The sequence below is a fragment of the Perissodus microlepis genome, chromosome 13 (assembly GCF_051167445.1).
Source record: "Perissodus microlepis isolate ML-2025 ecotype Zambia chromosome 13, ASM5116744v1, whole genome shotgun sequence".
In the NCBI taxonomy this organism is placed as follows: domain Eukaryota; kingdom Metazoa; phylum Chordata; class Actinopteri; order Cichliformes; family Cichlidae; genus Perissodus; species Perissodus microlepis.
Window position 1 is genome coordinate 13,255,806 of NC_140473.1, and position 12,875 is coordinate 13,268,680.

The window sequence follows — 12,875 nt, forward strand, 5'->3', positions numbered from 1 at the left end:
TGACCTTTAGTGCATCCACTACTGTCTGCACTGTACTACACTGCATCTACTGTCCAATGTTTGGTATTAAATACCAATATTTAAACTTTATGTGACTGGTAAATTTAAATTGTGTTGCAAACTGTAAGTTCAGACAGCCATAATTGAAAGTACACAAGTTTTCTTTGGTCATCTATACGAATATAAAAATACATCTATTATCTAAGTTAAATAATAATGGAGTCAGATAGAATTCCTGCATGCATAACGTATCAGAGAATTATCGCCTGCAAGGGGCTGGTGCATTAGTATTGCATGCCATACTTCACTGTGTGTACATGTGCATTACCCCAACCTCTGGCCCATGCACAAATGCAAAAATACCTTTTATTGTGAACTAATTCATAGTTAAGAGTCGTTATCAGTCCACTATGAGCCCTTGCTTGACTAAAGCTTACAATTAGAATTATTAAACATCACTCATACTGTCACTTCTCGCCTGGTGCCATCCTTTTGATTTCAGCCACCAGACATAAAGGCGCTTTCACCATTATTGTCTCTACATCTGCACTGTCAACAGTTTCCACTCAAAAGCAGCTCTCGGAAATTGACATAAATCTTTCCACATGGGTCCCTGAGACTAAATCTGATGAAGTGCGAGTCTATGGAGCGAATGTGTCTCTTTGTGGTCCTATGCTGTGAAAAAGCTTGACAGCTGCTGATCACAGATATGAAAATGTCAAATAAGATTGACGTCAAACAGGGGAAACCATTGGAGAGTTCTTCAAAACAACAACAACAAAAAAAACCTACCCCCCAAAAAACCCCAAAACCTAAAATCAAATACCGCATTAGCTGAAAGATAAAGTGAGACGTGATTTTGAGTTTTACATGGCATTATGCTGCGGGTAGAGTTGACCGTGGACATGACTAAAGTGAACAGATACAGCATTATTCACAGGAATCCAGGCAACTAAAATGAAAGGAATGCTTATCAAATTTATTAGTAAATGTAAATTCTCTCTTAGCAGTAATGTTACTGGTTGACTTGTCACAGATTTAATGTTATATTCAAAAACTAGGTTAGGCGTGGTTGCATGAACTCCGTCCCAGTTTCCACCCGGCTCATGGAGTAAACGACTACCACTGAACCACACAGACAAACTTGTGGACGGCGGCATCTTCTTTGTTGCTGTAGTAGATACATTTTGATTCAACACTTAGACACACCGCCAAGAAACTGCTGGGTTGTTTTTTTTTTATGTCCAAATGGAAAGCAAATGTTGCTGTTGCAGAGGTTTCTCTTGATTCATAGGCTTTGGAGCAGTTGGAGAGTGTAGGGTGCAGCCTTTTTGGCTCAAATTCAGCTTCTCCAGATGTTTGTAGAACTCGAAGCAGTGACAGCTGCTTTCACACGTTAACATCTAAATGATTAAAAAGGTTTAATTTCTCAGAAAGTGGAGTGCTCCTGGTAAATTCTTGCTAAGAATTGTGCAGCACTTAGAAATGCCAGATAAAACTAACGAGGTGCATAATTTTCAGTAAAAGCTAAAGACGAGACTTGAAAGCGCTTTCGGTTGTAATCAGCGGTTTTGTTTTGTTTTTACACATAATTGTTTAAAACACGTTTTACTGCTTGAGTCCTTGCTATACTTTATTTTTGTTTTATTCTAAACTTGTGTCAAACTCGTGTCTTTGCATGCTAGGAAAAAAGACTTTATCCATCAATATATTTGATTAGAAAGTCATTATTTAATATTTAAATAACAATAATTTCGTACTTCATTGTCTTGCTTAGAGTAAACACATTAAACAATAAAATAACCTTGAGGGTGAAATAAAAGGCAGTGAAATTCTCTGTTTTAAAGATGTCTTAATGAAGGGCCAAGATGCTGACTTGTGAATCCTTATTTAAGGATCTGCAAATGTTCTCAGCCGTTTGATGTTTAGCTTCCACGAGACTCTGTTTGATAATCCGAGAAAGGGTCCTGAAGCATCTGCGATTAAAATGTCAAAAAGACACTCATATGGCTTTCCATGCACTGCTTCCCAAGCATCAGAGGATTTTTAAAAGCAGTTAATTGCAAGGCAACGTCAAAAGGCCAGAACTAGCTTGGAACGTCATTCTGCATTTTTATTTTTTCTACAAGTTTGGGGGCAGTAAGGAAGAAAACCGCCTAGTTTTACAACTAGTTTGTTTTTATATCGTAGCATTAGAAAGAGACAAGTCAGAACTGTAAAATAACCTTATGGTAGACTCACAGTGACATATCACTTCTAAGATATTCTAAGATGGAGTAATATATATATAGTTAAAATGTTATTTATGAAAGCTAGGGATAAGGTGAAGTGAGTTGTCAGGCAGATTAATTCTCCCTAAATATTTATTTTTGACCACAACAGGGAAGTTAACTGATCCGAAGTCACTGGGTTGCACTTTTTATTGTTCCCTTGGCACAGTGGTGGGATATTGGTAATTTCAAGGTTATTTGAAAGAAAAAAAGAAAAAAAATATTGACATTTGAAAAAGTAATAAAAGTGTATGCATCTGATATGTTTACACTCAGTGCTGTGGACCTGGAGACCGGAAGAGTAAATTTAAAAAAGATATTGGATATTTTAGAACTCAGTGTGTGGTGTTTGTTTATATTTCTCTGTCGTTTTCAAAGCTAGCCAACTATAGGCCTCCATAATAATAATGTGAATTGAGCCCTCAGTGTTTTCAAGCAGTTTAATATTCTGGTCACTACTTTAATATTACATTGGAAGTTAGTTATAGTCAATTTCAACATTTCTTTATTTGTAAGTCTTATATAAATAAAGCCTATTCTGAAAGATTTGAGCACATTTGTTTAAAAATACTTTGATCGTGTAGTTTATGTTAAAGTCCAGCTCAGTGTTCACATAACCTGCATGTGGACCATAGCTCTCCACTTGCAAATGTTTTCTCTCTGCTAATTGTCAAAGTGAGCACTCTCATTTGGTTTGAACCAACATGGCTGACAGATGGCACATCATCCCCTCAATGAGTCCTAAGAGTGGATCCTATTGGATAATAGAAAGAGCCAAATGTTTGAAAAATGATTATCATACCATGGAGTCATTCAGTGGTGCTATGATTAAAATTACCTAATGTAGTATGGGGGGGGGGAAATCAGATATTTAACACTAGGTTTGTGAAAGTCAGACAGAGAGAATGTAGCTGAGTTGTCCCAGTTGTATCATTGCTGTTCAAAAATAGACCAGTTGCCCTCAAATACTGTGATAGAGGACAGACCGCGCACAATTCAGATGCTATTTCACAGTGAAAGTAACAAGCTTTTATATGCTTTTGCCAGAGCTCTGTTCATCCACTATTGCTGTTAGGTTGTACACAATTAAGTGGAACTGGAATCAAACATATTTCTAGTAAATAAATTTCCATCCAGTTACAGGTAAAAAAATAAAAATAAACAACAAACTGAACAAAAGTTCTACAAAACATGATCCATCCATAGTGTTAGTATTCTTATTTTAGAAAAAACAATACCGCTGTCCATGTTGAAGTTCTAAAAAATACGATTTCTCTTCCACTGATTTCAGGTAAGCTTGAGTAGTTTTCTATAATAATTCTGGTATTTTTGTTGAGCTTAAAAGACACGTGTATCGCCCAAGTGGATGATGCAAACGATGGCTGTGCAGCAGAAATGCGACAGAAGGAGGAAAAGTCTTGTTTTTCCTATAACACATGCAGACAAATGCAGACAAAACCACAACATTATTGTAGTACACCAAATGTTTTCTTTCTTCATTATGTGAAATGCTGGCTTGCGCCCACTCGATGATATCCATTGCAGACATTGTTGCCTGTAAATCCCTCATGCAGTTTGAGTTGACTTGCCTGCTGTTTGCAGTATTCAACCCTGTTTAATTTTTAGGTTTATCAACTTTTATTGAACCACCCAGGAGCAAATCTTTCGTTGGATCCTGCCTTGCCATTTGCCCCAACAGCCACCAGAGTTCTCTCTCTCTCTCTCTTTCTTTTTGATGTCCAGCACTGGAAATCTTCATCAGGTAATTGCTTGTGTAGCCGCCTAAGCTGTTCAATCGGCCACCCCAACCATCCATCAGCCGCCCCTGCCAACACCCAGTGAAATGTCCATCCCTCAAATATTCAATAGCCTGTCTTCTCTGCGCCATGACTACTGGGCACTACCCCAATTGCTCCAGGTCTTAAGACTGGTGTCTGCCACTGTAAGACTCACTGATATTTAATTTGCTGCCACTTCAGAAGTATTTGCATCCCAGTTGTCTACCTGTCCTGGATCAAAACTACTGCCCACCAATCACAATACTGTGGATCTCCAGGTCACCCCACTGAAGCTTCTTCACTCCAGCCATTGCTCTTTTAAACCAGTCATCAGCTTTCTGTCTGTCCTCATGGTCTTTTTGTCTCCATGGCAACACACCAGTTCTTGTTCTCACCTGCCTGGCCCTACCGGAAGATGTTTCTTGTTTCGAGCCATCATCTGTGAGTGCTACCTCTAACAGCAAGATAGTGCCTTCTTTGGTTTAAAGTCTTCTGTCGGTGCAGCACTCAGAAGCTCTTAAGCTGACATAAATATCTGCCCAGTGCCTATAATCCTTTGTGCATGGTTTCTACAGTTTTCAGTTTGTCCTGTCTGTCCTTGCCCTTTTTGTTTGTGAGCTTCATAATAACCTGTAGATTCAGTTTCCTGGCAACTCTTCCAACCATCTTTTTTTTCTCCCTAGCCTTGCAGCCACCCTCTAAAGTCTTTAGCTCAGCAGATTTCCAGCCCTCAGGCCATCCATCTGACCTCTTTTGCCCTGGCCCCCCACCTGTTATGTGATGCTTCTTTTCTTTCCAGCCGCGAGGCAGTCTACCTGGCCTTCTACACTACCTCAGGGACAATCATTCATGATGTCTTTTTGAGGCTAATTAACACGTTCTGACACCGTGAACAAGTCTTATTTTAAAGTATGAAGAAAATTCCACTTTTGAGTGGAAATGATCCAACATGGGAAATCACGGGACTGTTCTGTTTGCTGCAGAGAAGGTGACGTCAAATCAACACAAATGGCACAACAACCTCAAACACAGACACAGTTTGGAGGACTATGCATCAAGCAGCAAACAACTTATTCAGATAAGCAAAAGTGCAAAATGTAATGCTACTCAAGTCATTGGCTTTACATAAATGTAATATTTGTTGTATTCTTATGGAGTGTCACATTTCTACACCATGAAATTAAGCATTCTATATGAGCTGCTGTGTTTCGTTTAGGTAAAGCGGTTGTGTTTTATGTCCTCATAATTTGTGGGAGTTTCCCTCCTGATACGTTATATAATTCTGCAGTATTTTTGACTGATGCTACGACACCTTAGGCAGTGACTTTTATCAGCACTTACTGTAAAATGGATATCTTTAAGAAGTCTGCTGAAGCCTATACATGCTGCCAATTGCCTTTTAGTTTTGTATGCACTCAAACTATTTTGTAAAGGACTGGTATAGATATAAATGTCTCAACTGCTGTGAGACGGGCTATTTTGTAACTCATTAGTATTAGTAACTCATATTTGTTTGATTCGTGTTGGGTTCTGATAGAAAACTTGATGGAGTCATGATGACATTCACTAAACAAGAACTCAGGACCTCGCCATCGTTGACTCAAAGTCAGTATGAACACAGGTTTAAATCAACACGTGTGAGTTTTACAGCCAAGCATTAAACTCATATGACTTACAACTGGCCTACCGTGTTGTCCACTCTGAATGAGGTTTAATGCAGTTTCTTTGTAGTTCCAGTAATGTTGTAATGGTTTACCCAGAAAAATGTATCACCCTGATTTTGAACATGGAAATTATCCAAAAAAAAAAAACACACACTCAACATGAATTGATTAAGATACACAGAAAACAATGAATACCTATAACAACAAAAAAAGTGAAAAGAAGTGAAAGTGCATGCCCACTTACATTATGGTGCTGTCCCACAGCGCACAGTAAGGGTTCATTGTTCCCTGGAAGTCAGGAAAAGGACAAAATGTTTGGTAAATTATGATGATAACTCATCATTATTTTCATCACCACCATCATCATTATTATAAATCAAGTGCATGTTTGTCCTTTTATTTAGCTTTTTTGAAAACGTGTTTCATAGATCACACAAAAAAGCTTTGGACTCCACTACCACAGACACACACACGCATGCACAAATTTGCTGACACGTTCAGACTTACATGCACTTTATCTCAAAGATGAATAAAAAGGTCTGGATCATAAAAAGGGATTGTCCTTGTAATTATCTGAACGCAGTGCTCTCTCCCGACACCGGGTGCTTGCAAATTAATTATCGAGCCAATTAACCGCCATTGTGTGTCAGCTAATGGGAGATGATACGTGCTGTGGTCTTTGTAGAACATTCAGCCAGCAAACAAAAACTCTTTGTGTAGTGTTAACAAAGGAACATGAAGGTCAATAAACTATAGTATTTACTTTATATAGTATTTACTGTGCATCTGTGTATGAACATTTTAGTTACTGTGCTTACATTTGCCAAGTGAGCCAGTTCAATCTCCAGGTGGGACTCAGTGGCCTTGGGCTCGGGTCTCACAGTCACAGCTATGACCTTGGAGTTCACAACTGTGTGGTTCCTGAATCAAACAGAGATGTGAGAAAATTACAAAATTAATTATTCAAATGTGTCATTCTGCATTTAGTCAAGACTCGAACAAAATTTCACAGTAAACATGGCATGTGAAACAAACGGGGGAAAAAAGAGCTTAACATCGCATTCACCGGGAGAAGATCAAGTCAAAAAAACAAAAGAATTATAATAATTTATAATAAATCTTTTTACAAATATAGATGATAATAATTGCTGTATGTGTAACTATGTTTGTGCATAGGTAGCCATATTTACATATATGTGTTGTGATCTTTTTACTAAATGCTTCTTAGATGCCCTTGTCAATTAACATTTCAGTGTTGTTCATCAGTGTGGCTTATTTTTAAGTTTAGCTGTGTTAGCACGGTGCATGAATTTACACTGAGGGGCAACCCCCAGAGTAGAAAAATTAAGACAATGATGTGCAGAAACTGCATTTCCCCTAAGTGTCACTGGAGTATGGATCTAAAAGGGAGTCTGTCTAATTTTACAGCACTAAAAGTAATATTTAGAAGCTGTTATTAAAAACAAAACAAACAAATCAGTTTCTCCTCTCCTAACAATGCTGGGTGGGGTGATTTTTCTTCTTTTTCTTTTTCTAACTCATCCACCATAGTTGAATTTGGGATGTGGCTGCACTGATTGACAGCTGTCCCACACAGGCAGCTGGGGCTGACTGGGTGACATAATTAAACTGGATCCCTGCACTGAATGTGTGAGCTGTTTGTGTAGGTTTAATAGATTCTCTCACTAATCAGACCATCCTACAAGTCTGTGCTTCAGTTTTGATGAGTGAAATTCTAGTGTGCTATTAGTTTTCTGTTTTGCTTTCTTAATGTAGATTTAGCTAACAGCTAAAGCTAACCACTGACAATTAGCACTCCATCCTTTCATCCATGAAAGGCAACATCTAGCTCCAAAAAAGCAGCCAAAATGCCAATACTAGAACTTCAAAATGTGGACATACTGTCTGTGCTTCAAGCATGCAGAATTAAGCTTTTGAGTGCACTCAAGACCTTGGCATGGTTGTGCGTTGGTCCTATGAAGGGCCTCGCATAGCTATGCAGACCATCATCTCCATGTTGTAGCTGCTTAAAGCCATCAAAGGTCAAAATATGTGGAACAACTACTCTGTGTGCTACTCCCAATTGTGCTGCTGTTGCTCCTTCAGCCAGCTGAGGAGAAGACAAAGTTATACAAAGAGCTGAAGTGAACCCCAGTGCTGAAAACAATGGAAAGTGTCCACTGCTGCCAGCGTCTGCTCTTTCCATGCTGTTATTTAATCTTTGATTTTTTTTTTTCATGCTTCTCCCTCTATGTGGTGAGCTCCGCTAAAGCTCAGTTTCCTGTTCAGGCCCGCTTTTCAACTAATCAACATTCAAACTACGCATAGTGTAACCCCTGTTGGGCCACATGCTGTTGGTTGTTTGGAGGACTGCACACAAACACGTCTGAGTAGGTGGCATGGCCATAATCCTTCATCCTGCGTAGCCAAATACCTACGCAAACAGACACAAACGAGTTACAGTGAATCCCTCATTAGGAATAACATCATGCATCATCATTTCCAACGCTCATAGACTAGATTCTAGCATTTTTATAATGTCTGAAAAATTACTGTTAATACTAAAGGATTAGGTACAACTTTAGAGTCAGTGAGGCTTAAGGGCCACGCTGGTATTAAAACCTGATTTGGTGTTTTAGGGAAGATATTGTGCATATATTTTTGAATTTAAAGCTCCTCTCTGCCTGCTAATCTAATGATCTACATTTCAGAGTGCGAGTTCTTCAAATTCGAGTTTCAGTGTCAGGCAGCATATTTTCTCTAATGCTGCTTGCACTGAATACTAACCTGAATATTAAAGTCAGTAAAGGAGGACTACAAGAGCTGCCCATTAGACATCAGATATGCTATACAGGATGTTTTGGCAGTAATTATGTAAAGAAAAAAGAAAAGAAACTAGAAAACACAGTCTACAAAGCTCACCTGAAGATGCTTTGTGTTATATGCTTTTACAGGCTAGCATCATAGTCATGTTTCAATGGGATATCCAGCTTTGGTATAGTTGACAGAACATATTATATTTTGAAATGAAGATAAAAATCAGTATGTACTTTCCGCCAGGGAGAAAAATTGTCATCCACACGAAGAAAAGAAGCAGGTCCATAATGATGAGCAGCAAATTCAAATTTGTCATCTGACTTTTGCATATGTCTGTTTCCCGTACTTATTTTCAAATGTAATAAACACATGACACATAGATGCCTCTCTAATTACGAGTACACTAAAAGCCACATTGCCTGGTATTTCTCTTTTCAGAGTTGCCATTTGATCAGCTTATCCTCATGTTTGTCTGCTGAGGACACAATTCAGTGTCCCATTATAACCTCCTCTCTGCATTTACCCACAGGGCTGCTGCTCTCTCTGTGACAGCTGGCCCGAACGGTGCTGGAATGACCGGTTTGTCCTTGGGACGTTGCTGCCAGGGACTTGTTGATTGGTGTCTGACACCAGGTGTTTGTTTGGGACATCCCACTGCTTTTCCAGACACTAATGTCATCCTTAATTAACTACATATTGCATGCTACAGTGACACAGAGCTCTAAAAAAAAAAGAAAAAAAGAACAGCAGCAAAATGCAAGTATTTGCTTGTAAGAAGGACAAAATAAGATTTCTATTCAATGTATTAAGTGGAACTTTCAGGGACACTAGAGCGACAAAGGCACAGCATGTTTTTCAGACTTGATCTGCTACTGTGAATAAAAATGGACACCTGTGCAGCTTCCAAAGGATTAAATCTGTCTCATATTTCCTCCTGCTAGCAGACCAGAAAACGCAGACAATGAGAAATGTTGCCCTTACTTTGGTGAAGGTAGCATGAGTCCAAGAGTCTTGTAGAGAACAGTTCCCAAAATGAAGACAGGTGATCCCTCCATATCTGAAGGAGGAAATGAAGCTTTGATGTCATGTCAGATAGATTTCCCTTTTTTTATTACTACTGCAAATGATGATGCTTTGCGAATTTTTAAGTAAAGAAATACTGTCATCAGCCACAAAAACCCCAAACATTTTAAGCATATTTTGCAGGGCAAACAGATGTATAAATCAGCCTCTGAATTAAAAAAAAAATGTATTTGTGTATATGCAAGTTTTCTAAAGTTCATTTTATATATGCAAATGAGGTGTTAGCTCATTAAATATACAATCATTTACATAAATGCCCAATGAAACCTGAAGGTGTGCTTTTATTTCCAAACAAATCACATTAACTAACACCTGATTTTGTTTGTCCAGCAAGATAAGTGCCAGAGTCCACTGCAGAATTGGTTTGGGTCAAGCACGTGGCATCCTAATCAATTCCTTGTTTTGCTATCATTGATATATTTCGGATAAGACTGATTACACCAATCAACCAAATTGTTTGGCTCTGGATTGCAGTATAGAGTGGCAACTGGCATTGTTTGAGAGGACGCTACAAATGCTGAGCTGATGGAAAACTCTGAACAAGCACAGGCAAGTAAACTGGCTCTGTTCAGAGGCTTGTACCATTATTTCACTTTTTCTAAACAAGGAGTGGTGAAGCATAAACATTAAAGGGAAAAACATTCTTCAGAAGACAGATGTGTCTGCTTGAAAGTCTAGTAACTTGTCAGACACTCCAACTCAGCTAAAATCATTCCACTTCTGCTGAGACGTGAAGACATATATTTTCCAATTTTCAACAGTGGCCAGTGAATCAATCATTGTGTATTCATGAAGCATTAATCCTGCGAATCTACTGCAGTTTCCCTGCACATTTAAGATGTGTTGCTGCAGGTTGTAATTCTGAAGCTTGACAGAATATATGTATGTATACACTGAATATATATTCTAAGACAGATGGAGCTTGCACGTGGAGACTGTTTATGTGCCTCTGATTCTTGAAGAAAGACGTATTTGACTAGCAGTCAGATGACTCGGTGATATAGTCCCATACCTGCTGACTGGGAAACAAAGAGGCCCTTTGGGATGACCACTTTATCTTCAGAGTTTCTGGCCCAGTCAACCATGCCTTTACGACCCTTCATGGGGAAGTTAATGTCAGTCATCACAGACACTGCTGGAAGCCTCTGGATGCTGGCAACTACAGAAAAACGAGGAAATACAGATTATTAGCATTGCTTGAACATTGCATATTAGATGAAATTATGAACATAACCATGCAGTCTGCACCACTGTCATTCAAAAGTAAACACAAGGGCAGTCCTTTGATTCGAGTTCAACATGCAGAGTCTGCATTCTCTCACAAATTAATAGGTAGATTTTACATGAAACTGAATAATTATGCAAATATGCAGGTCATCTGTCAGCCATACCAGGCCAACTGGGCTTTTGATGCATTCATTTGCTGCAAAATACAAACCCAAAGCTACAACTGGCACCTGACAAGTACTAGAAAGGTAATAACCTTAATCACGCTTTCCTTTTATGGCACCTCCCTGCTGAGGTGCCATAAAAGGCCAGTCAGTGCACTAAGGCAGTGACAAGGAAAATACCCAGGATCAACAGAAAAGGCCTTAGCATTACAAGGGGAGGATAAAGCTGTACTGTTCTCTACCTGGTATCACATCCAGTCCCAGTCAGGTAGTGCTTCAGCAAGGGGAATCTGAGGCTAATCCTACCATTGATGCAGAAGCTCTATTGTTCATTGTACTGTGCCAATAATACAATTTGAATCCTGGCGAGACTCCATGTGTGAGTGAAATCAGTGACAGTGAAGGTGCATCTAGGTGTTTGGGATGATCCTGCAGCGGGCATGAAATCACAGAGCACCACAAGACCTGCCGTTTTTGCAAAGAGGCCCGTTCGTAGCACCAGATGTCGGGAGCAGCAGTGGTCGTGCATGTTTATTCGTGTTTGTGGTTTTAGTCACAGGGCACACTGTGAAACACAACATGGTGCTGGGAAGACTGTCTCTCAGAGTTCTGGGTAATTCTGCAGGTAAATGGGGCTTTGCATTCGCCTGATGGGGCTACACAGCACAAATAAAGCAGTAATTACGGACAGCAACGCCTCTGAACAGCGATTCATTGCACTAAGAGTATTCTGTATGGTTCATTTTCACAAGAGGGATTTATTGCATCGCTCATTACGTCTGAATGCGTTCATGAGAGGTTCAGCGTTAAGTAAACCATTGAAGTCAGACAACATAAACATCCTGCAAAGAAATTAATGAGCATTTCCAGCTATTGTGTGTGCAGTGGAAATTAATCACTATTACTGTCAAAATATTCTCTCGACCATGACACGCAGCCTCACAGTAGACAACCAGAAAAAAAAAAGACAATAGAGCGTGATGCAGTCCACCTTCAAGACTGTGTTAAATTTTTTTTTTGCATGTCCCAAGCTTCACTTTGTCCTCCAACTGTTAGCTTGCAAGGAGGGAGAACAAGTTGCTGCAGTGGACAGCCTTTTCCAATCAAGGTTATTTGACTAAAAGTAGGAGGACACAGGACGATACAGTGGTGACAGCCAGTATTTATCTAGGTGTCAAGAGGCTGCCATAAATTAGTGACGAAATGATGCCGCAATATCTTACTCAGCCAGATGCTCTCCACTTGGCTTTCACTGATGGAGCCACAAAACTTTCCATTCCTTTAATCAAAAAGGGCCACGTGGCCGCTAAGGCACTGTGTGTGTGAGCTGAAATCACTGCCATTGGCTGGCTGTGCCGGTGCACTGGCCACGGATGGGATAATTAGAAAGTCCCATGTATTAATCATGTGGTATCGAATCATATCTTGATTGTTTTTTGAAAACAGCTCTGCAGTGGCAAATGCGAAAACATTTTATAGGAGCGGTAATTAATTTTGACATTAGAAAAAAAAGAAAAAATTAAATCAGAGAGTCCATTCTGGCATAATAATTTCTCCTAGCTAGCCCCCTGTATTTTACCACCACCAGCAGCCAGTCAAGTTGATTCTAGCCAGAGGCAACTCATTAATGTTATATCTCCAAATAATTGCTCAAAAGCCAAATGCCCCCCTCTCTTCCGAGCCTTTGTGCTCACTTTTTCCAAAAAAAAAAAAAAGCTGCTTTAGCACTCTACATAATAATGATGCTTCCAACATTCACATACTCTTATTAAGAGGTTCACTCATGCTCCTTAAGATTTCTAACAGAAAATGATGTGATTATTCAAATGAGCTTTTTACCGACAAGTGTTCTTTGCACTTTATGTGAGCACA

At 39.3% G+C, this 12,875-nt stretch overlaps 1 protein-coding gene across 8 annotated transcripts in view; it reads right to left on the reverse strand.

Annotated features, from left to right (window-relative positions):
- The window catches only part of adgrb3 (adhesion G protein-coupled receptor B3), a 117,003-nt gene that overhangs the window by 26,291 nt on the left and 77,837 nt on the right, over nucleotides 1–12,875 (reverse strand). For all 8 annotated transcript variants that reach the window (XM_084947644.1, XM_084947642.1, XM_084947640.1 and 5 more), the window contains 4 exons: nucleotides 10,625–10,771; nucleotides 9,511–9,586; nucleotides 6,531–6,633; nucleotides 5,957–6,000 (listed from right to left, as the gene is read on the reverse strand). In XM_084947644.1, the coding sequence (XP_084803770.1) occupies nucleotides 5,957–6,000; nucleotides 6,531–6,633; nucleotides 9,511–9,586; nucleotides 10,625–10,771 (370 nt within the window). The remainder of the gene's footprint in view (nucleotides 1–5,956; nucleotides 6,001–6,530; nucleotides 6,634–9,510; nucleotides 9,587–10,624; nucleotides 10,772–12,875) is intronic.